This window comes from Anomaloglossus baeobatrachus, chromosome 5 (assembly GCF_048569485.1).
Source record: "Anomaloglossus baeobatrachus isolate aAnoBae1 chromosome 5, aAnoBae1.hap1, whole genome shotgun sequence".
In the NCBI taxonomy this organism is placed as follows: domain Eukaryota; kingdom Metazoa; phylum Chordata; class Amphibia; order Anura; family Aromobatidae; genus Anomaloglossus; species Anomaloglossus baeobatrachus.
In genome coordinates, this window is record NC_134357.1 from 287,673,064 (window position 1) to 287,695,138 (window position 22,075).

The 22,075-nt window shown below is 44.9% G+C and overlaps 1 protein-coding gene across 2 annotated transcripts in view; it reads left to right on the forward strand.

The window, feature by feature from the left end:
- The window catches only part of SEPTIN9 (septin 9), a 440,211-nt gene that overhangs the window by 72,493 nt on the left and 345,643 nt on the right, over window positions 1-22,075 (forward strand). For both annotated transcript variants that reach the window (XM_075349534.1, XM_075349538.1), the window contains exon 2: window positions 17,673-17,732. In XM_075349534.1, the coding sequence (XP_075205649.1) occupies window positions 17,673-17,732 (60 nt within the window). The remainder of the gene's footprint in view (window positions 1-17,672; window positions 17,733-22,075) is intronic.

Sequence of the window (22,075 nt, forward strand, 5' to 3'; positions counted from 1 at the left end):
AAGAATCCAAAACAAAGTGTTATTCAAAACGTCACACATTGGGAAAAGACAAAAACTGCAGCTGAAAATGATAAAAATACATGTAAAAAACGCACACAAAAAAAGAAATGGAAAAATAAGCACAAATAACCTAATAAATGCTGTAGAAAATTTGCAACATTAAAAAGGCTCCAAATACTCATCATGGGAATTTAGCCTAACACAAAATGACTGTTCAAATCAAGCACAGATTGTAGGTGCACCCTTGGTGTGGCCAAGCACTTCAGCTCACCATCCCTCTTCTATTCCCTTTATATCCACCCTCCTCTGACATCACAGCAGTCAATCAAGGAAGAAGCAGCAAAGATAGGTTGAAACAAGTAAGTGGGAGTGTGCACGTAAATGCTCTTCAACATTAAGGGTGTCTGGTGCTTGGTTTGGGCAGTCATTTTGTGCCGACACGACTCCCTTTAATCTTATTTTGATTCTGCTGCTATTTCCTGGAGGAATCAGTTAAAGGTAACCTTTCAGGCCCGATAATACTATTAACCTGCAGGTATAGGCATAATCTGTAGATAAAAAGCATTGTGTAGGTGGCCGGCTGCGGTACCTAGAGGAAAATTAACTTGCAGTGCATCCGTACAGAGCCGGCTATCAGTCAGCGCCCGCTCTGCTTATGGAAACCACACTCAATGTTGTGAGCAGTGACTGTAATTGCTGCCATATCCTGTATGACTGAAAGCCATCCGCTCCCAGGAGAAATAAAGTTGTTTTCTCCCAGGTGTCGCACTTTCAGTACTGCTATCTTCACAACAATATTAATCTGCAGATTAACCCCATATCTGCAGGTTAATTTTCTTATTGGACCTGACAGGTTCCCTTTAATCTTGCACGGAATCAGCTGTGTCACCTGCAAGAATGCAAGGCAAATTATAATGGCACATTCTTGCCATGGCATGACTGCTGCATGTGAACACAACCTTAGAAGAACGTGCACCCTAACAGTACGCTCATACTGGTGTGTAACACAGAGGTGTGCAATGTGAAAAAATCTGGCATTGCACTTGAACCACTGTTATTCAATGAGGCAGAGCAGATCTGTGATTTTTTTTCCTCATGTCATAGAATCATAGACCGGTAGAGTTGGAAGGGACCTCAAGGGCCATCGGGTCCAACCCCCTGTGAGTGCAGGTTTTCCTAAATCATCCCAGCTATATGTTTATCCAATTTCCACTTGAAGATTTCCATTGATGGAGACCTCACTACCTCCCGTGGTCTCCTGTTCCACTCCTTGACTGCCCTCACTGTCAGAAAGTTTTTCCTAATGTCTAATCTGAATCTTTCCTTTAAGTTTCATCCCATTGCTTCTTGTACTTCCTTGTGCTAATGATAATAGGGTAGTCACCTCTGCACTGTGACTACCTTTCAGATATTTGTAGACCGCTATTAAGTCTCCTCTCAGCCTTCTCTTTTTCAAACTAAACATCCCTAGTTCTTTTAGCCGTTCTTCATATGACATGGTTTGCAGACCTTCTACCATCTTGGTTGCTCTTCTCTGGATTTGCTCCAATATATTGATGTCTTTCTTCAATTAGGGGGCTCAGAACTGTACACAGTATTCCTGGTGGGGTCTGACCAGGGCAGACTATAGGGGAATAATGACCTCTCTTGATCTAATTTCAATTCTTGTCTTGATACACCACAGAATTTTGTTGGCCTTTTTAGCTGCAGCTCCGCCTTATTGGCTCATGTGGAATCTGGGATCCACTGTTATGCCCAAGTCCTTTCCCCGGTGCTATCACATAGTTCTATTCCTTGCATACTATATATGCTTTTTACATTTTTTTTACCCAGATGTAGGACTTTGCATTTGTCCCTGTTAAATCCATGTCAAATCAGACTGAGAAAAAAATCGCTAAATGCTACATTTGGCAGCGTGTCTCGGATCACATGCAAATATTCTGGTCTTATTTTAGGTAGAAGTAGCAGGTCTTTATAAATGTGCCTCAGTAGGGCCGTGTGTGGATCACCTGTACCTCTAAGATAATAGTGAATTAATACTTCGGCATCAAAATACGTGATCATTGTGCATTGAATATAGATTTAAGAGAAATACTAAATATACAATGTGTATCAAGTCCAAAGAATGTACAGTAATTAGGTGACAACATAGGTTTTGAATTTGGGTGCATTTTGGATACAGTACGCCATCTTCGTACTTTCTCTTCATTCATGAGAACCTTGCCTGAGACAACACCCTTCACTGACCGATAGATGTACACTTTTTCAACTATAATTTACAGTTAGAGCCTATCCCAAGATCTGTCAGCAAAATGGGTAGGATCGTCTTGGAGAGTGTGAGACTCAAGTTCTCTACATAGGATTACTTTTCCTCTACAATGTGTGGATCTTAAAGAGGTTGTCCACTACTTTTACATTGATGGCCTATCCTAAGGGGTACTTTGCACACTACGACATCACAAGCCGATGGTAGCGATGCCGAGCGCGATAGTCCCCGCCCCCGTCGCAGCTGCGATATCTTGTGATAGCTGCCGTAGTGAAAATTATCGCTACGGCAGCTTCCTATGCACTCACCTGTCCTGCGACGTCGCTTTGGCCGGCAAACCGCCTCCTTCCTAAGGGGGCGGGTCGTGCGGCGTCACAGCGACGTCACACGGCAGACGGCCAATAGAAGTAGGGGGGCGGAGATGAGCGGGACGTAAACATCCCGCCCACGCCATTCCTTCCTCATTGCAGCCAGGACGCAGGTAAGGTGATGTTCCTCACTCCTGCGGCTTCACACACAGCGATGTGTGCTGCCACGGGAACGAGAAACAACATCGTAACATCGGTCCTTACAAAATTATGGAAATGACCGACACTAAACCGATCATACGATTTCGACGCTTTTGCGCTCGTTAATCGTATCAAAAACGATTTACACACTCCGATGTCGACAGCGACGCTGGATGTGCGTCACTTTCGATTTGACCCCACCGACATCGCACCTGCGATGTCGTAGTTTGTAAAGTACCCCTTAGGATAGATCATCAATGCATCAATGTCTGATCAGACAGGGTCCGACATCAGGCACCCCCGCTACTCTTGGTGCCAGAGGCTGGTGCAGGAGGTTGGAAATGCTCACTTCCAGAGCTGCTCTATCATCAAATATTGCCTGCAGCCAGGTACTGCACAGCCGTCTACTATTCAAATCAATAGGAGGCAGTTGTGCAGTACACAGCCTCGGCTGCTATCAGAAGACGCAACAGCTTTGGAACTGAGTATTTCTGGCCTCCTGCTGCCGCCACCAGCACCAAGAACAGCTAATAAGTGGGGGTGCCGGATGTCGGAACCCGGACGATCAGACATTGATGACTTAACCAAAGGATAAGCCATCAATTTAAAAAGAATTGGACAACCTCTTTAATGAGGCCACAACATGCAGTTAAGGTCAGGTTACATATGAAAAAGCCAAAAGAACATCAAGTCCACCTACTGCGATACGTTCAGCAGCCACCCCTAAAACAAAGAGGGCACCACTTATCAGAGTTTACAATCTTAAGGTTTTTGTGGACACACCAAGTTATTTCTATCACTGCTAACATAACAGAAAGTGAATAGCTTGTAGAAAGAGTGACTCAAACTCAATTCACAATTTTCCAGGCAATGTTTCGCTGTTGATTTTGTGCAAAGCCAAGGATAGAGCGAGATCACAGAAGCAATGTAGTATAACAATGTTTATTAAACACCTGGATCGTGGCTAGAGCTTCACCTGACAAGTTCTGACTGACTGTAACCGGGATATGTATGACTTGGGATTTCACTTTTTCACTGTTAGTATATCATTGCAGAAAAAAATAAGAAAGAGCAAGCACATTGAATGTAAAAATCATAGTTATTTTATTATGCAGCTTATATATATTCACATACAGCCAATGGCGTTAACTAGTGACCAATGGGCCCCAGTGCAAGATTTGAGCCTGGGCCCCTCCCCTGCATGCTGGTTAGATGTATGGGCCATTGTAGAGTTCTAAATTATATAAAGACATACATGTTGCCCCCCCACTCACTTCATTCTGGAGTAATACCCCATCATGGTATATATGTGCCCCATCCTGGGGCCTTCCTAGTATATATGTCCCCCATCCTGGGTCCCTTCCTGGTAAATATGTTCCCCATCATGGTATATATATCCCACATCCTGGGCCCTTCCTAGTATATATGTCCCCCATTCTGGGTTCCTTCCTCGTGTATATATATATGTCCCCCATCTTGGGTTGCTGCCAGACATTTACAGTGTGTCCCCCCTTCTGCTGCTATTACCTAACGCATTAAAAAATAAAAACATACTATACACCTTACTCCACTCCACGCAGCTTCCTCTTATGTAGCCAGTGCAGGGGACGGTAGCTGATATTGGCGTGCCTACTCTGGCGATGCATATTATTAATGCCATGCAACGCCAATGCCTGGCACACCGTCAGCTGTTGGTCTCTTTTTGGCGTGCGGCATGTATTTCGGTGTAGGGATCCAACAAGTCTCAATACATTTCAGCTGGATGTGAGTCCGAAGCGCTCAGGCAGCTGAAGTAGGTCAGCAGTACAATTAGGAGAAGGTGAAAAAACACCTCAGGATGACACAACCCCTTCAATATTAGTGATTCAGGGTAACAGGGGGACCTTGTAGCGTGACCTCCGATGGCCGTTTTGAGGGACAAAAGCCCTCTTCTTCTGAGGGAGGATGCTCCCAGCATTTTAAGTATTTTTGCCAGCATTTTTTTTGGTGTTTCTTTAGCGGCTTTTGGGATCAGGGTGGAGGTTATACTATCAGACCCCCCTTCCCCGTACTGCTGAACCAAGACTAGGGGCAAGTGCCTTTCTTTGGTATATCCATTTTCGGTGCATTTTTGATACTGATTATTTTACTAGTTTTGACAACTAAATATATTTGCATGGCGGCACTTTATCTTTACCCCAGTATGTGTTGATTTTCTACCAGCACCTTTTATATTTTTGCCAGCATTTTTTTGGTGTTTCTTTGGCGACTCTTGGGATCAGGGTGGAGGTCGTACTATCAGCCCCCCTCCCCCCCTGTACTTGTGAACCACTAATACTAGGGGCAAGTGCCTTTCTTTGGTATATTAATTTCCTGTGCATATTTTGACACTATTTACTTTACTAGTTTTGACAGCTATATATATTTGCACGGCGGCACTTTTATCTTTACCCCAGTATGTGTTGATTTTCTACCAGCACCTTTTATATTGTCATTATACATACTTAGTGATTTTTGGGAACAGTGTGTTGGTCTTACATCCCATGCAACTATCTGTCCTCATTAAATGTTCCATTTTGTTATATGAAATAAAAGCATTCTTTTTATATGCACTTTAAAAACTCCTGTCTATCTCCTTTTTGTATACAACTAATCTTTGGGAGTGTGCTGTCTTATGGCCATCCTTTGTTTGTGCCCTTTATTAAGTATGACCACTTATAGACATTATCTGTAGACCATGAGTCTTTTTTGTTGGAGGAGTAATTAGAATTTGTTGCATAGATTCACTTTTCAGGAGTTGCTTGGAAACTGCTTTGTAGCTATATTGACAAACACATTTAATAAAGAAACCTTCAATTCCACTTTCTAACAATGGGACCGAAGAGACCAACTTTGGGACTTTAATTGGGGACGTTTGCTTTTAGGCAAGATCATTTATTCACGTAGGAGCTTAATTATATTGGTGTGGATTGCTACCTATAGGAAAGCCACTAGAGGGCCTAAGAATACTATTTCTACAATTTTTTTACGAGGAACAAAGTTATTTATAGTTGGTTAGACAACTGAGGCATGGAAAACCGCTGCCTGAATGGCGTATTACACAACATGTATAATAGTGCATGAACCAGGAAACAAGGGCCTCTAGAAAGCTGAACTTCAACAGGATTTGCCAAAGTGAACCAGGGTCATTTTAGTGTCAACTTTTATTAATCTTCAACTGATGCCAATCATTAGATCGGACACACCGTCTACTTATATGACTGCCATTTGCCCGTTTTTGCACAGGTCTGCTGGTGCACGGGCCGGTGACCCATACTCAGCCAGCCATCTATTCCATGTCCATCACGTCATCTATACTACAGTGGTCGCGTTACGGACATCTCCTTGCCTCCCTTCTTACTTTGTAGCTGTTTGGTTTCTACCACTGCTACCGCACAGCCATGCCAACCAAACATCTCTTGGTTGCTGTGTTTAATAATATTATACTATATTTCTGCAGCCAGGGGGTACTGTTGCTGCCCATACACTTAGATGATATCTCCTTGCCTGACATGTCCTATTTTTCAAATGTGTGGCTTCTGTCAATGCCTACCCCAGTAGCATAACTAGAGTCTGATGGACCCTGGTGCAGTATTTGGGTCTTACTCTCCATTCCCACCATCTTGCATGTTGATGTCAGATGTACGGGCCCTGGTAGTTTTCTAAATCCTATAAAAACATATGTGTTGTTCCCCCTCACCCTTCATTAGGTAGTATTGTCCCCATCGTGGTATATATGTCCCCCATACTGGTATATATGTCCCATATCCTGGTAAGTGTTCACCAACCTGGTGTATATATAGTATGTACCCATCCTGGGCCCTTCCTGGCATATATGTCAATCATCCTGGTCTTCCAGCCTGGGCCCCATTCTGTTATATATGTATCCCAGCTTGGGCCCCATCCTGGTATATATGTCTCCTAGCCTGGGCCCCATCTTGGTATATATGTCTCTCAGCCTGGTATATATATCTCCCAGCCTGGGTCCCATCCTGGTACCATATATATGTTGCGGGCGGGGCCGCTGCCACTTTTCTCGGGGGCCTGCTCGGATCCGAGTTCGCTGCTGCGGCTCAAGTGTTGACCAGACCCAGGCTCTCACAGCCGCCCGTCCTCACAACCGTCGGAAAGGGGATATTTACAGGGGAGTTGTTGTGTCTGAGCTGTCACCTGTGGGTTGCGGTGAGGGATGGTGGCACCGCCGCTGCCTGGTGATGGGGCGTCTGGGGCTTATGGAGTGGGGCAGCAAGGTGGGATCCCCTCCACGGGTAGAAGAGATGTAGTCCCGGGGTCCGAAGATGGAACACGGGAGTGATGGCTGCTGCAGGTGACACACCGGGCTGGATCGGGGCAAAATGGTGCACTCACAGTTCAGTAATTTCCCAGTAGTAAACCAAGTTGCCGGCTGCCTTAGGAGGGTGCATTCGGGTCCCGCACCCAGGTTAATGAGCAGGTATCCCTTCCTCCTGCACTTTGTGTTTTTCTTTCCTTCTGGACGACCTTGCATGGAACGGAGAAGTCCACTCCCGGTTCTGTATGTGTTGGTTGCTGTGGCCCGCGAAAGCTGACTCTTGGGATCTTAGTGGGTTCTGACGGACACCCTATCCTCCGCGTTGTGCTTCCATTTCACTCTATCTGGGCAGTTAATGGGACAAAGTCTGGAACCTTGTCCCCGGCTGGTTAATTGGAGAGGGACTTGCAACCTTCCTCGCCCTAGGGTCCAGGCACCCCGGCTGTGCATGGCCTCTGGACCAGATTCCCGCTGTCGGTATCGGCGGGCTACAACCCTGCCCCAGTCCACTTTAGGTCTCCCGCGACCAGATCTCCCTCGCCTGTGGCCCTGTTCACTCTCTGTCACCTAGCCGGGTAGTCCAAGGGCTACGACCCCTGACTACACTTGTGTCAGCTCTCCACACTTCAACTGTCTGCACTTCAAAGCCTGAACTTGATCTACTGTCAGCACTGTTCTGAACTGAACTGTTGTGCTCCCGCCTCTGACATCTCAGGACCCCTAGGTGGGCGTTTTCATCCGCCTGATCCTGCCCACTGGTGTGTCCCTATTATCATGAGGGTGTGGCTAGGGTTTAATGGCTGTGTGTTATGCCTAAGTGTGGGTTTCTGGTGGTGACAAGGAGGATGTAAACTGTTTGTGACTACCTGGTTTTGCCAGGGCGTCACTATATGTCCCCCAGCCTGGGCCCCATCCTGGTATATAGGACCCCCAGCTTGGGCCCCATCCTGGTATATCTGTTCCTCAGCCTGGGCCCCATCCTGGTATATATGTCCCCCGTTCTGCATAAAAAAAATCATATACTCACCTAATGAACCTTAATGGGTTCAGCACAGGCAGGTCATTGAGCGCACAAGACATCAGAGTCTCAGCACTTTACGATGACGTCCCCACGCTGCCACTCTGATGTCCTGCGTGTTTGCATTCATAAGCAGCAGTGCAGGGAGATTGTGTCTCCTGCACTACCACAGAGATTAAGGGGTACTTTGCACACTACGACATCGCAGCTGCGATGTCGGTGGGGTCAAATCGAAAGTGGCGCACATCCGGCGTTGCAGTCGATATCGTAGTGTGCAAATCCTTTTACATACGATTAACGAGCGCAAAAGCGTCGTTATCGTATGATCGGTGTAGGGTCTAACATTTTCATAATTTCGCAGCAGCGACAGGTACGATGTTGTTCCACGTTCCTGCGGCAGCACACATCGCTGTGTGTGAAACCGCAGGAGCGAGGAACATCTCCTAACTGCGTCCCGGCTGCAATGCGGAAGTTAGAAGGTGGGTGGGATGTTTACGTCCCGCTCATCTCCGTCTCTCCGCTCCTACTGGCCGCCTGCCGTGTGACGTCGCTGTGACGCCGCATGACCCGCCCCCTTAGGAAGGAGGCAGTTCGCCGGCCAGAGCGACGTCGCAGGGCAGGTGAGTGCATGTGAAGCTGCCGTAGCGATAATGTTTGCTACTGCAGCAATCACAAGATATCACTTCTGCGAACGGGGGCGGGTACTATCGCACTCAGCTTCGCAAGCATCGGCTAGCAATGTCGTAGTGTGCAAAGTACCCCTAACTTTATCAGCGCTCTGTGCACGCCGATATAGTTAACAGTAGCGTAGCTCCGTGTCACCCTCTGCCCCCGGTAGCCAGTCACCTGAATTTTGCTCAATATTAAGTGATAAAAATATAAAATAATAATGATAAGCAGAATTAAGTTTGACTAGTTAGTTTAACCCTCCACAATAGTCAAGGTCTCTTATGTGGCGTCTTGGAAAAATTATTTGCCCACCCATGCTCTAAATGGCTTCTCCATTTTATAATGAATTCATAAAAAACATATTGAAGGACAATGGGCTACATGGTGGAAAGTCACTTGTATGAATCATTGATGAAACTGTGACAAACTTAAGTGGTATGAAATGTTGGAGAAGTCTAGTAGGTTATCAGCATTTAGTATGTATGACTTAATTTTGAAGTGCAGCCTCAAGTAGGTCACAATAGTTCCGCAACAATGTTACTATTATATGATAAGGCCATTGTGTAATCTCAAATCCACAACACAAATGCCTCTCAAATACAATGCACATATTTACCTATTATTATGCATCAATGTGAACTAAGACTTCTAAAATTCATTTAGCAAGCTGAAAAGTTTAGTGGGAACATAGCATACAGTCTATTGCTATATATATACAGTGACTACAAGTAGTATTCAACCCCCTGCAGATTTAGCAGGTTTACACATTCGGAATTAACTTGGCATTGTGACATTTGGACTGTAGATCAGCCTGGAAGTGTGAAATGCACTACAGCAAAAAAGAATGTTATTTCTTTTCTTTTTTTTTTTTTTTTTTTAAATTGTGAAAAGTTTATTCAGAGGGTCATTTATTATTCAACCCCTCAATCCACCAGAATTCTGTTTGCTTCCCCTAAAGTATTAAGAAGTATTTCAGGCACAAAGAACAATGAGCTTCACATGTTTGGATTAATTATCTCTTTTTCCAGCCTTTTCTGACTAATTAAGACCCTCCCCAAACTTGTGAACAGCACTTATACTTGGTCAACATAGGAAAGACAAAGGAGCATTCCAAGGCCATCAGAGACAAGATCGTGGAGGGTCACAAGGCTGGCAAGGGGTACAAAACCCTTTCCAAGGAGTTGGGCCTACCTGTCTCCACTGTTGGGAGCATCATCCGGAAGTGGAAGGCTTATGGAACTACTGTTAGCCTTCCACGGCCTGGACAGCCTTTGAAGGTTTCCACCCGTGCCGAGGCCAGGCTTGTCCGAAGAGTCAAGGCTAACCCAAGGACAACAAGGAAGGAGCTCCGGGAAGATCTCACGGCAGTGGGGACATTGGTTTCAGTCAATACCATAAGTAACGTACACCACCGCAATGGTCTCCGTTCCAGACGAGCCCGTAAGGTACCTTTACTTTTAAAGCGTCATGTCAAGGCTCGTCTACAGTTTGCTCATGATCACTTGGAGGACTCTGAGACAGACTGGTTCAAGGTTCTCTGGTCTGATGAGACCAAGATCGAGATCTTTGGTGCCAACTACACACGTGACGTTTGGAGACTGGATGGTACTGCATACGACCCCAAGAATACCATCCCTACAGTCAAGCATGGTGGTGGCAGCATCATGCTGTGGGCCTGTTTCTCAGCCAAGGGGCCTGGACATCTGGTCCGTATCCATGGGAAGATGGATAGCACGGCCTACCTGGAGATTTTGGCCAAGAACCTCAGCTCCTCCATCAAGGATTTTATGATGGGTCGTCATTTCATCTTCCAACAAGACAACGACCCAAAGCACACAGCCAAGAAAACCAAGGCCTGGTTCAAGAGGGAAAAAAATCAAGGTGTTGCAGTGGCCTAGTCAGTCTCCTGACCTTAACCCAATTGAAAACTTGTGTAAGGAGCTCAAGATTAATGTCCACATGAGACACCCAAAGAACCTAGATAACTTGGAGAAGATCTGCATGGAGGAGTGGGCCAAGATAACTCCAGAGACCTGTGCCGGCCTGATCAGGTCTTATAAAAGACGATTATTAGCTGTAATTGCAAACAAAGGTTATTCCACAAAATATTAAACCTAGGGGTTGAATAATAATTGACCCACACTTTTATGTTGAAAATTTATTAAAATTTAACTGAGCAACATAACTTGTTGGTTTGTAAGATTTATGCATCTGTTAATAAATCCTGCTCTTGTTTGAAGTTTGCAGGCTCTAACTTATTTGCATCTTATGAAACCTGCTAAATCTGCAGGGGGTTGAATACTACTTGTAGGCACTGTAGGTCGAAAATTGTGTGCAGATTTGTCTCATAATAAATTTTTGTAATATTCAGTGTTCTATTTTTCTTAAAGGGATTCTGTCACCAGGTTTTTGCAACCTACTGTGAGAGCCGCATAACATAGGGGCAGAGATCCTAATTCCAGTGATGTGTCAATTACTAGGCTGCTTAGTGTAGTTTTGATAAAATCACTGATTAATCAGCAGTAGATTATCATTAGAGGACTACTTGGCAGGCTGCCAGGTGGTCCAGCATATTCATGAACTCTGTATAACTCCATCCATGTGGCATCCATTTGACAACTGCATCCATCCCGTTCCGTTCCATATACTGTCCGTGTGTCATCCATGTGACTTCGGAGGAGCTACATACAGTCCAGGGTATCTGGCCAGATGCCGGTCCCCATATAAGGTCTATAGGCAACAGAATCCAGTGCAAAGGGGTAGGAGCAAGCGCTACATACTCACCAATCATGGCTGTCATACTGCTCCCGTGGCAGCTCTATGTTCTTCCCGAGCCGGCCACTCATTAGGCTCATTTCATATTCACTGCTTCCCGGCTCACCGACGTCTGTCATTGGTTACAGTCAGAGGTGCACCCACCCTGAGTGACAGCTGTCTGACGCAACCAATCACAGCCGCTGATGGGCGGGTCTAGATCGTACAGTACAATAAATAATTAAAAAAAAACAGCGTGCGGTCCCTCCCAATTTTGATACCAGCCAAGATAAAGCCTCACAGCTGCTGGCTGGTATTCTCAGGATGGGGAGACCCACGTTATTGGGAGCCACCCAGCCTATAAATATCAGCCTCGGCACTCTTTAGAGTGCCGAGGTTATCCTCTATTATTGTCTACTATTTACCTCTGAGCACCTATTCACCAGTGTAGCAGAGCTTCCTCTACAGTATAAATATCAGCCAGCAGCCGACCGGAATTTCCGCATCCATTAGATGTGACAGTCCCAGGAATTTATCTGGCTCTTTCTGGCTGCCCTGGTGTGGTGACAATTGGAGTAATATATGGGGTTGATATTAGATGTGTAATGTCACCTGGCATCAAGCCCTGAGGTTAGTGATGTCACGGCATCTATTAGATACCCGACATCACTAACCCAGTCAGTAATGTAAAAACACTCCCCAACACATTCCCTCTTTCACCAATTTATTGGAAAGAAAAAACAAATCCGGGTCCAGCATAATCCAATACGGGGGATCCCACAACGATCCATACTCACTGTCTCAGTCAATGAAGAACAGAATGTTCCCCATTGGCTGGGAGAGCAGTGCAGTCACCTGAGCTAACATTAATACGTCAGACAAGGTTATTGCAGGGCATGACGAGTGCTGACTTCATGAGGTTAGCTAGGTACATTACCTGGGTGATGAAAGCCGCTACACTCCTGACGTCAGCACTCATCACTGACTTCCATTGTCTGCCGCGTTCACAAGCGAAGTATCACGAGCGGCCTGTGATGTCACCGCTAGTCACAGTCTTGGGCCACTCGCGAGACAATGTGAGAATGCGGCGTCATGGAAGTCAGTGACGAGCACTGACATTAGGAGTGCAGGACTTCATCACAGCAGGTAATGAACTTTGCTAACCTAATGGTCGATGCTCGTCATCTCCGCAGCTGCTGACACTGCTGTGCGGGCAGATGCTGACACTGCTGTGCGGGCAGATGCTGACACACTGCAATGCGGGCAGGTGCTGACACTGCAGTGCGAGCAGATGCTTACACACTGCAGTGCGGGCAGATGCTGATAGACTGCAGTGCGGGCAGATGCTGACACACTGTTGTGTGGGCAGATGCTGACACTGCAGTGCGAGCAGTTGCTGACACACTGCAGTGCGGGCAGATGCTGACACACTTCAGTGCGGGTAGATGCTGACACACTGTAGTGCAGGCAGATGCTGACACACTGTAGTGCGGGCAGATGCTGACACTGCAGTGCGAGCAGTTGCTGACACACTGCAGTGCGGGCAGATGCTGACACACTGCAGTGCAGGTAGATGCTGACACACTGCAGTGTGGGTAGATGCTGACACACTGTAGTGCGGGCAGATGCTGACACACTGTAGTGCGGGCAGATGCTGACATGCTGCAGTGTGCAGACTGCAGGGGCCCCAGACGGAAGTCACACAAGTGCTTCCGTGAAGCTTCCAGGGATTTTACGGACCAATTGACTTGTATTGAGTCACGGTCCGTTATTATGGAACAGAATAAGACATGTTCTATAATAACGGAACAGACATACAGTCATATGAAAATGTTTGGGCACCCCTATTAATGTTAACCTTTTTTTGTTTATAACAATTTGGGTTTTTGCAACAGCTATTTCAGTTTCATATATCTAATAACTGATGGACTGAGTAATATTTCTGGATTGAAATGAGGTTTATTGTACTAACAGAAAATGTGCAATCCGCATTTAAACAAAATTTGACCGGTGCTAAAGTATGGGCACCCTTATCAATTTCTTGATTTGAACACTCCTAACTACTTTTTACTGACTTACTAAACCACTAAATTGGTTTTGTAACCTCATTGAGCTTTGAACTTCATAGGCAGGTGTATCCAATCATGAGAAAAGGTATTTAAGGTGGCCACTTGCATGTTGTTCTCCTATTTGAATCTCCTAAGAAGAGTGGCATCATGGGCTCCTCAAAACAACTCTCAAATGATCTGAAGACAAAGATTATTCAACATAGTTGTTCAGGGGAAGGATACAAAAAGTTGTCTCAGAGATTCAAACTGTCAGTTCCCACTGTGAGGAACATAGTAAGGAAATGGAAGAACACAGGTACAGTTATTGTTAAGCCCAGAAGTGGCAGGCCAAGAAAAATATCAGAAAGGCAGAGAAGAAGAATGGTGAGAACAGTCAAGGACAATCCACAGACCACCTACAAAGACCTGCAGCATCATCTTGCTGCAGATGGTGTCAATGTGCATCGGTCAACAATACAGCGCACGTTGCACAAGGAGAAGCTGTATGGGAGAGTGATGCGAAAGAAGCCGTTTCTGCAAGCACGCCACAAACAAAGTCACCTGAGGTATGCAAAAGCACATTTGGACAAGCCAGTTACATTTTGGAAGAAGGTCCTGTGGACTGATGAAACAAAGATTGAGTTGTTTGGTCATACAAAAAGGCGTTATGCATGGAGACAAAAAAACACGGCATTCCAAGAAAAGCACTTGCTACCCACAGTAAAATTTGGTGGAGGTTCCATCATGCTTTGGGGCTGTGTGGCCAATGCCGGCACCGGGAACCTTGTTAAAGTTGAGGGTCGCATGGATTCAACTCAGTATCAGCAGATTCTTGACAATAATGTGCAAGAATCAGTGACGAAGTTGAAGTTACGCAGGGGATGGATATTTCAGCAAGACAATGATCCAAAACACTGCTCTAAATCTACTCAGGCATTCATGCAGAGGAACAATTACAATGTTCTGGAATGGCCATCCCAGTCCCCAGACCTGAATATCATTGAAAATCTGAGGGATGATTTGAAGTGTACTGTCCATGCTCGGCGACCCTCAAACTTAACTGAACTGGAATTGTTTTGTAAACAGGAATGGTCAAATATACCTTCATCCAGGATCCAGGAACTCATTAAAAGCTACAGGAAGCGACTAGAGGCTGTTATTTTTGCAAAAGGAGGATCTACCAAATATTAATGTCACTTTTATGTTGAGGTGTCCATACTTTTGCACCGGTCAAATTTTGTTTAAATGCGGATTGCACATTTTCTGTTAGTACAATAAACCTCATTTCAATCCAGAAATATTCCTTAGTCCATCAGTTATTAGATATATGAAACTGAAATAGCTGTTGCAAAAACCCAATTTGTTATAAAGAAAAAAGGTTAACATTAATAGGGGTGCCCAAACATTTTAATATGACTGTATGTGACGCCCTGGACTATCCAGGTCGTCCCAGGTAGACACAACAACACTACACACCCCCTTCCCAGTTAGGTAACAGCAGTCAAACTAAAAGCCTTGTCACCACCCTCCAGGTTTGATGTCCACACCAGGGGGTGGTGGAGCCAGGCGGTTGGCTCCACCCACCGAGGAGTTCACAGGCCTGGAGGCGGGAGCCTAGCAGTCAAGTTCAAGTCAGTGGGGAGAGTGGTAGTGACAGTGAAGGAGGGAGGTTGTGTCCAGAAGCAGACCTGTGTTCAAGCCTGCCACAGACTACTCTGGTGGCTGGGTCAGAGCCCAGTCACCATTGGCAAGGAGGTAGACGGTAGTGGCCTCCTGCAGGAGACCGGGAAGACGACCGGTGGAACCGTAAGGCACCGGGACAGGGTAGTGGCCCGCCGGAACCAAACCGGGGAGCCAACTGGATACCAGAGCACCAGGCAAAGTACTCAGACCCCGAACTAGGCTAGAAGCCACCACCATAGTCAAATTAACTGATTGCGGTCAGGACCTCAGGGGTTCATTCCCACCTAAGTCCCGATTGAAGGCAACAGCCCAACCATTCCGGATAAGTGCCATTGCCAAGGACCGGGCAAACGGGCTCCTACGACAGATACACGTCGGGGAGCGGGCTACCGGTGCTTAGGCACAGGAGTCAAGATTCACATACAGAGGTGCAGGAGAAAAGCGGACATTACCAACCTAACCTGGGAAAAGCTGCAGCCGGCTGCGGGCCCCGTTCATCACTCCGTTTGGTTTACCAGTGACTCCAGTGTCTTGTGTCAGAGTGAGTACACCAGTGCCATCAGGCACCGCACCGCGCTGCACCGCAACACTACACCCTGCACCCGGGCCTCGGCCCGCCAGACCCCGGGACCAACATCCCCTACCCACGGAGGGGTCAACATCTAGCAGCGCTACTACATCGCTCCCGGGTGCCCCTACACCTTCACCGCAGCGGTGGTGTCTACAATCACCACAACCCGTGGGTGGGTTCACGAACTATCACCTCAAATCCAAACACCCCAAATCCCCGTGTGTAGCACCAACTCCCTTGCAGAGCGACGTGACCCCCGGGCCTGTGAGAGGCTCGAGCCACCACCCGCAGTGCGAGCACGGATCCGAGCGGCCCGGCGGTCGCAGCCGAACCCGCAGGGCGGTACACATACAGCATCCAATGTATTTTTTTGTAGGAACTGATGCACACAGAAGTGCTTTTGTGTGCCATCCAATCCTACAGTATACAAAAGGCATTGAAAAGATAGTCCTGTCAGTAGGTGCACAAAAAAACAGGAACTGACTAGGATAGACAGAACGGTTGTCTGAATGAGCCCTAACTGGTAGCAGCAAGCAACCAAAATGTTGTATGCAGAAGACTCCGGATGAGCTGCGCCCGTGATGATGTGTCTTCCTCTGCTCATCCTGAGCCTCCTGCTTCATGCAGCAGGAGGATCAGGGTGAGCGTGATGTGTCTTCCTCTGCTCATTCTGAGCCTCCTGCTTCATGAATCATGATTCTGACTTGCAGACTGCACCTGTCATTGGATGCAGGCAGTCACTGTTACACAAACTGGGGGCACGTCTGACTGCAACCAATCACAGAGGCCAGGCTGACCGGTGAGGGGGGAAAGAAGTGCATATGTAAGAGCAATGATGAGCGGCCCAGGGAGGCTGCAGGAGCAGTGTGACAGCCGAGCGGGAGCAGCGTACAGCTGCGTCGGAACCTGGGTAAGTATAAGGCTATGTGTGCACGTAGCGTTCTGTCCCTGCAGAAATTTCTGCAGCGATTTGAACAGCACACGTGCACTTCAAATTGCTGCAGAAAGAGTCCGTAATGAAAAAAAACAAAAACGATTCCATGCGCTCTGAGTGCAGGCCCTCTCATAGTCAGAGCGGGGGCTGCAGGCAGAGCGCACGGAATAAGTGACATGTCACTTCTTAGAACGCGCGCTTTGGGCAGCAGCTGAAGTGCTGCGCTCTAATACGCCAAGTGTGCACGTCTCCTGCATAATCTTCATAGATTATGCTGGGGACGCAGGACGCATACAGTTACGCTGCAGTGCAGAATGCAGTGTAACTGCATGCAAATATGCAACGTGCGCACATCCCCTTAAGCACTTGCTTCATTCTTATTTTCTTTATATTTTCTAATTTCTCAAGTGCCGGATCAGGATCAAAATCCCGGGCACCTTTGAAACTGAGCGGATCTGGACTTTTACAGTCCGGCTCTGCCCATCACTAGTCTTTATCCCCAATAAATGGAATTCGAGAGGTCCCCCAGAAGCACCCATCTACTTGAATAACACAAGTTGAGAATGAAAGATGAACCTTTGAGACTTCGTTTCAGTTCCTTTCCATTGATGTCCATTTTTGAGGGATAGAAAAGAATAGTTGATTATTGTATCCCAAAACGTTGGTAGGGTAAATGAGTTCATCCTTTGGACAATTATAGAATTGCATTTCTTTTGCCAAAATATTTTGTGCTTTTCAGCTGTAAACTTTTCCAACATTTAAAAATAAACCAGTCCCAAATTGTAAAGGAGCGTCCTCCAAGTTTTACATGAAGAGAATCACACGTGTCAGTGTTGTGAGCCAATAGGTGAAATGTTATTAAAAATGATTTATGTTAACATATTATAACTCGTTCAATCTTTTTATTTTAGGAGTCACGAGGACGACTAGTGGGCGACTCCGCAAAATGAGCAGTGAAGTAATTAGTCCAAGTAAGTGACTGTTCTGTCAGGCAACAGAAAATTGTTAAGATGTTCTGAAAATCGATAAAACTTAATATACAGTAAACATGAAATCTGTACTGATATCAAGATGTTAGACCCCCTTTCACGTTCCAGGAAGGCCCGTTTTCACAATTCTTAGGACGCAAGCTGGGAGATTTTACCAGTTTTTAAGCCTGTAACATCATTGGCAGACACAGACAGAAAAGGACCCCTATATGAGCCCTTTGCAGTCTAATAACTCATCATAACAGACAAGTGTGAACAGGTACATACTGAACATTAAATAAACTAACAAATAAACAGCTGCACTCTGAAACGCTAAGATATACAGATATTGATTATAGAAGCTCAGCAGCCAGCATCAAGGCTTCTGTCGGTTTCTGGATCCCTATTTAATGATACCTCTACCTTGACTGAGACATTTAGCATATAAAAAAGTCCAGTTTAATACAAGCCCAGCAGCCAGCATCAATGCGTATCTCGGATTCTGGGTCCCTGTCTAATGATACCTCTACCTGGACTGAGACATTTAGCATATAAAAAAGTCCAGTTTTATGCAAGCCCAGCAGCCAGCATCAATGCATATCTCGGATTCTGGGTCCCTGTATAATGATACCTCTACCTGGACTGAGACATTTAGCATATAAAAAAGTCTAGTTTTATACAAGCCCAGCAGCCAGCATCAATGCGTATCTCAGATTCTGGGTCCCTGTCTAATGATACCTCGATCTGAACTGAGACATTTAGCATATAAAAAAGTCCAGTTTTATGCAAACCCAGCAGCATCAAGGCGTATCTCATATTCTGAGTCCCTGTCTAATGATGCTTCTATCTGGACTAAACAGCCTACAATTTTATGGGTGGGCAGGAACCAGCTAATAGGAAATCAAAAATCGCCTTAAGCTGATGGGAAGGAGTGTCTCAATGTTCAAGTTTATTTATTTAGAAGTAATGCATGACCACGTTCCTATATTCAGTTTCTGAATACCTTGGCATCTCAGAGTGCAGGTGTTTATTTGTTAGTTTATTTCATGTTCAGTATGCACCTGTTCACACTTGTCTGTTAGAAAGTGGCATCAGTTTTCTTACTTTTTCAACATTAAACTGCCCCCAATGTGCACATCGTATCACTAACAAGACATTGGGGGCAATTTAATATCAAAAAAAGGACCTGACAGGTTCAATTTAAACCTTAAATTGTTGTGGATTCCACCATGATCTGCAGTTATCTTCTCTTCTCTCAGTGGTGGAGAACATTCTATGCTATGCTATTCTGCCTAGTAAAAAATAACAGAAGTTTAGTGGACACCTAACAAACCTGTTTTCAGTCAATAAGATTCATCATAAATCCTGTCAAATGGAGGCCATGACACCAGCGTAAACCAAATACCATAACCTGCATGTATGATTAATAATGCTATTTAAAAAGGTCTCTGACTTAATTAAAAAGCTGCACACAAGCCACGATACAGCTAAAATCAGCAAATTATATACAATCACCCAGTTTATCTCTGTCGTTGTGGAGTCATGTCCCTGATTCTCCCTACTGGCCTTCGGTTTTAACTGGCTGCAGCGGTCACATTGTATTTTGCAATATACTGCTTATGCCAGTGATTGGCTGCAAATATCATAGAAAGAGGGTCATTAGGAAGACTCATGATGCGACACTAGAATAACTGGGATGAAATGGCTGAATATATATTTTAACAGTATTGCTACCTGTCTGCAGCACTTTAATGGATTCGGATGACCTCTTTATATACAAATATCAAACCTAGGCCTCATACACAAGCCAGTAATATGAGACTCTGCTACTTCTCAGTTTTATGGTGCCCTAATACTGCACCTATACAAGTGATTAGGGCCTACTATCCCTCTATAGGCCTTCAATTGCATAAAAGTTCTAGGTTTTCCTAATTTAAATCACCAGAAATAAATGTATCATGCCACATTGAATGGCAAAACTACTATCATACAGATGGGTCCAGTAATATTTGGACAGTGATCGAATCTTCGTGATTGGGGCGATTCGACTATTTTTTATTTAAAATGAAACAACTGAGATGAAATTGAGGTGTAGGCTTTCAGGTTTAATTAAAGGGGTTGAACAAAAATATCCTGTGAAACATTTCAGAATTCATCCTACTGCTTCTGTCTTCAGTCACATCATCAATAAACACCAGAGATCCAGTGACATTAGAGGCCTTGCATGCCCACCCATCACACTGTCTCCACCATGTTTTCCAAACCTTCTCCATACTTTCTTCTTCCCATTATCCTGGTACAGGTTCGTCTTAGTTTCATCTGTCAAAACAATGCATTTCCAGAGCTGGACTGGCTTCTTTAGATGCCAAGTCTAGTCTGGCCTTTCTATTTTTAAGGCTGATTAATGCTTTGCAAATTGCAGTAAATCCTCTCTATTTTCTCTTATGAGGTCTTCTCTTTATGGTAGACTTAGATACTGAAATGCCTACTTCCTGGAGAGTCTTCACTTGGGTGGATGTTCTTAAAGGGTTCTGTGATCATCCACCACTATTATCTTCCTTGGACATCCAGGCCTTTTTGAGTTCCGAAGATTACAAGTGCACTCTTTTTTTTTCTTTTGAAGAATGTACCAAACTGTTGATTTGGAGACTTTCTGCTATCCCTTTATGGATTTTTTTTCATCTCACTGATAGTCTGTTTCTCTTCCTTAATAGCATGTTGTGGGTTCATGGCAACAGCTTCCAAATGCAAATATCACACCTATAATCAGCTTCAGACCTTTTAACTGCTTAATTGATAATGGATTAATGAGGGAATAGCCCATGCAGTCCATTTAAAGCATTTTAGCTTTTGAGAGAATTGTACAATTACTTTTATTCCCTTAAAATAGAAGCAGCTACATATTAAAGGGGCTGTAAGTCCTAAACCCTTACTCCAATTAGGATGTGAATACCCTCACACTAAAGCTGAGATTCTGCACTTTAAGCCCATATTGATTACATAACTGTATCTTGAATATGTTTTAGTAAACAGCTAAAATGGCAAAACTTGCGTCACTGTCCGAATATTTCTGGACCGAACTGCAGATTTGTGCTGAATTTCTGGGGCCTCTTTCAGACATCCAATAAACTCGTACAAGTGCCATTTATGATTTCACGGATAGTACTTGTATATATGATATCGTAGTCTATGGGGCCATTCACATCTCTGCGATTTTTCGGTGACCAAGTGTTCTGCAGAGAGTCACGGAGACATGGTAGATTTTATCCGACGGTCTATGAAAAAATTGGACCACACTTAGATGTCATCCAAGTGCGATTTGATTTTCACGGACTGTCAGAAAGTGGTGGAGAAAGTGGAAACGCTCTTTTCTTTCCTTGACGTACGAGAAAAACTGATGAAACTCTGACTACACCCTGATCAAAGTCTGATCAAAAAAAATGTCCCATTTGAGTGAGGCCTTACAAAGATCTCTGCAATTCCTCATATAGTCATGTTTGTGGAGATATAAAAGTGTTCTACAGAGAGTAGGAACTAGAGGTCCTCAAACTAAACATTTTCACATGACGTTCTACAACAGATCTTTGTTTGAGTCTGGTTTTACCATGTTAAAAATTAGATTTTACATGTCCCTTTTATGTTATTATGTCCTTAGTCAGTGTTTCTTATAGGCCCACATTGCCTTGCTCGATACTCCAACAATAAAGCCATTGACGCGAGTACAGAAAAACAATCTATTCATGACTAAAATACTCCAAGCTTGTCTATAGGACACTGAATGTGCCACTGAACATTTTTTTCACACATATGTTTAACACCTTTTGTTTTTAGCTAATAATAGAGAAATTTCTTGTATTTTTTCCCAAGCATTTTAGTCTTAGGGGGAATTTTTTCCTACAGACAAATCTATGGTAAAACACGTAAAAATGCCTTACCTAGAGCATGCTTCATATGGAGAAAAATACCAGGGACTAAATAGGTGAAGAACACCACAAACGCTTTGTTTGTTATGCGTTTTATCTTTTTTCTTAGTGATTTACTGCCTTTTCGAAAACACTAAGGCTGTGTTCACACATAGCGACAGCGACAACGACGTCGCTGTTACGTCACCATTTTCTGTGACGTAACAGCGACCTAGTAAGTCGCTGTTATGATCGCTGCTTAGCTGTCAAACATAACGTCGCTACATGTGCAGAGAGCAAGGAGCCGCGCACACTGCTTAGCGCTGGCTTCCTGCTCTCCTAGCTACAGTACACATCGGGTTAATTACCCAATGTGTACTGCAGCTACATGTGCAGAGAGCAGGGAGCCGCGCACACTGCTTAGCGCTGGCTTCCTGCTCTCCT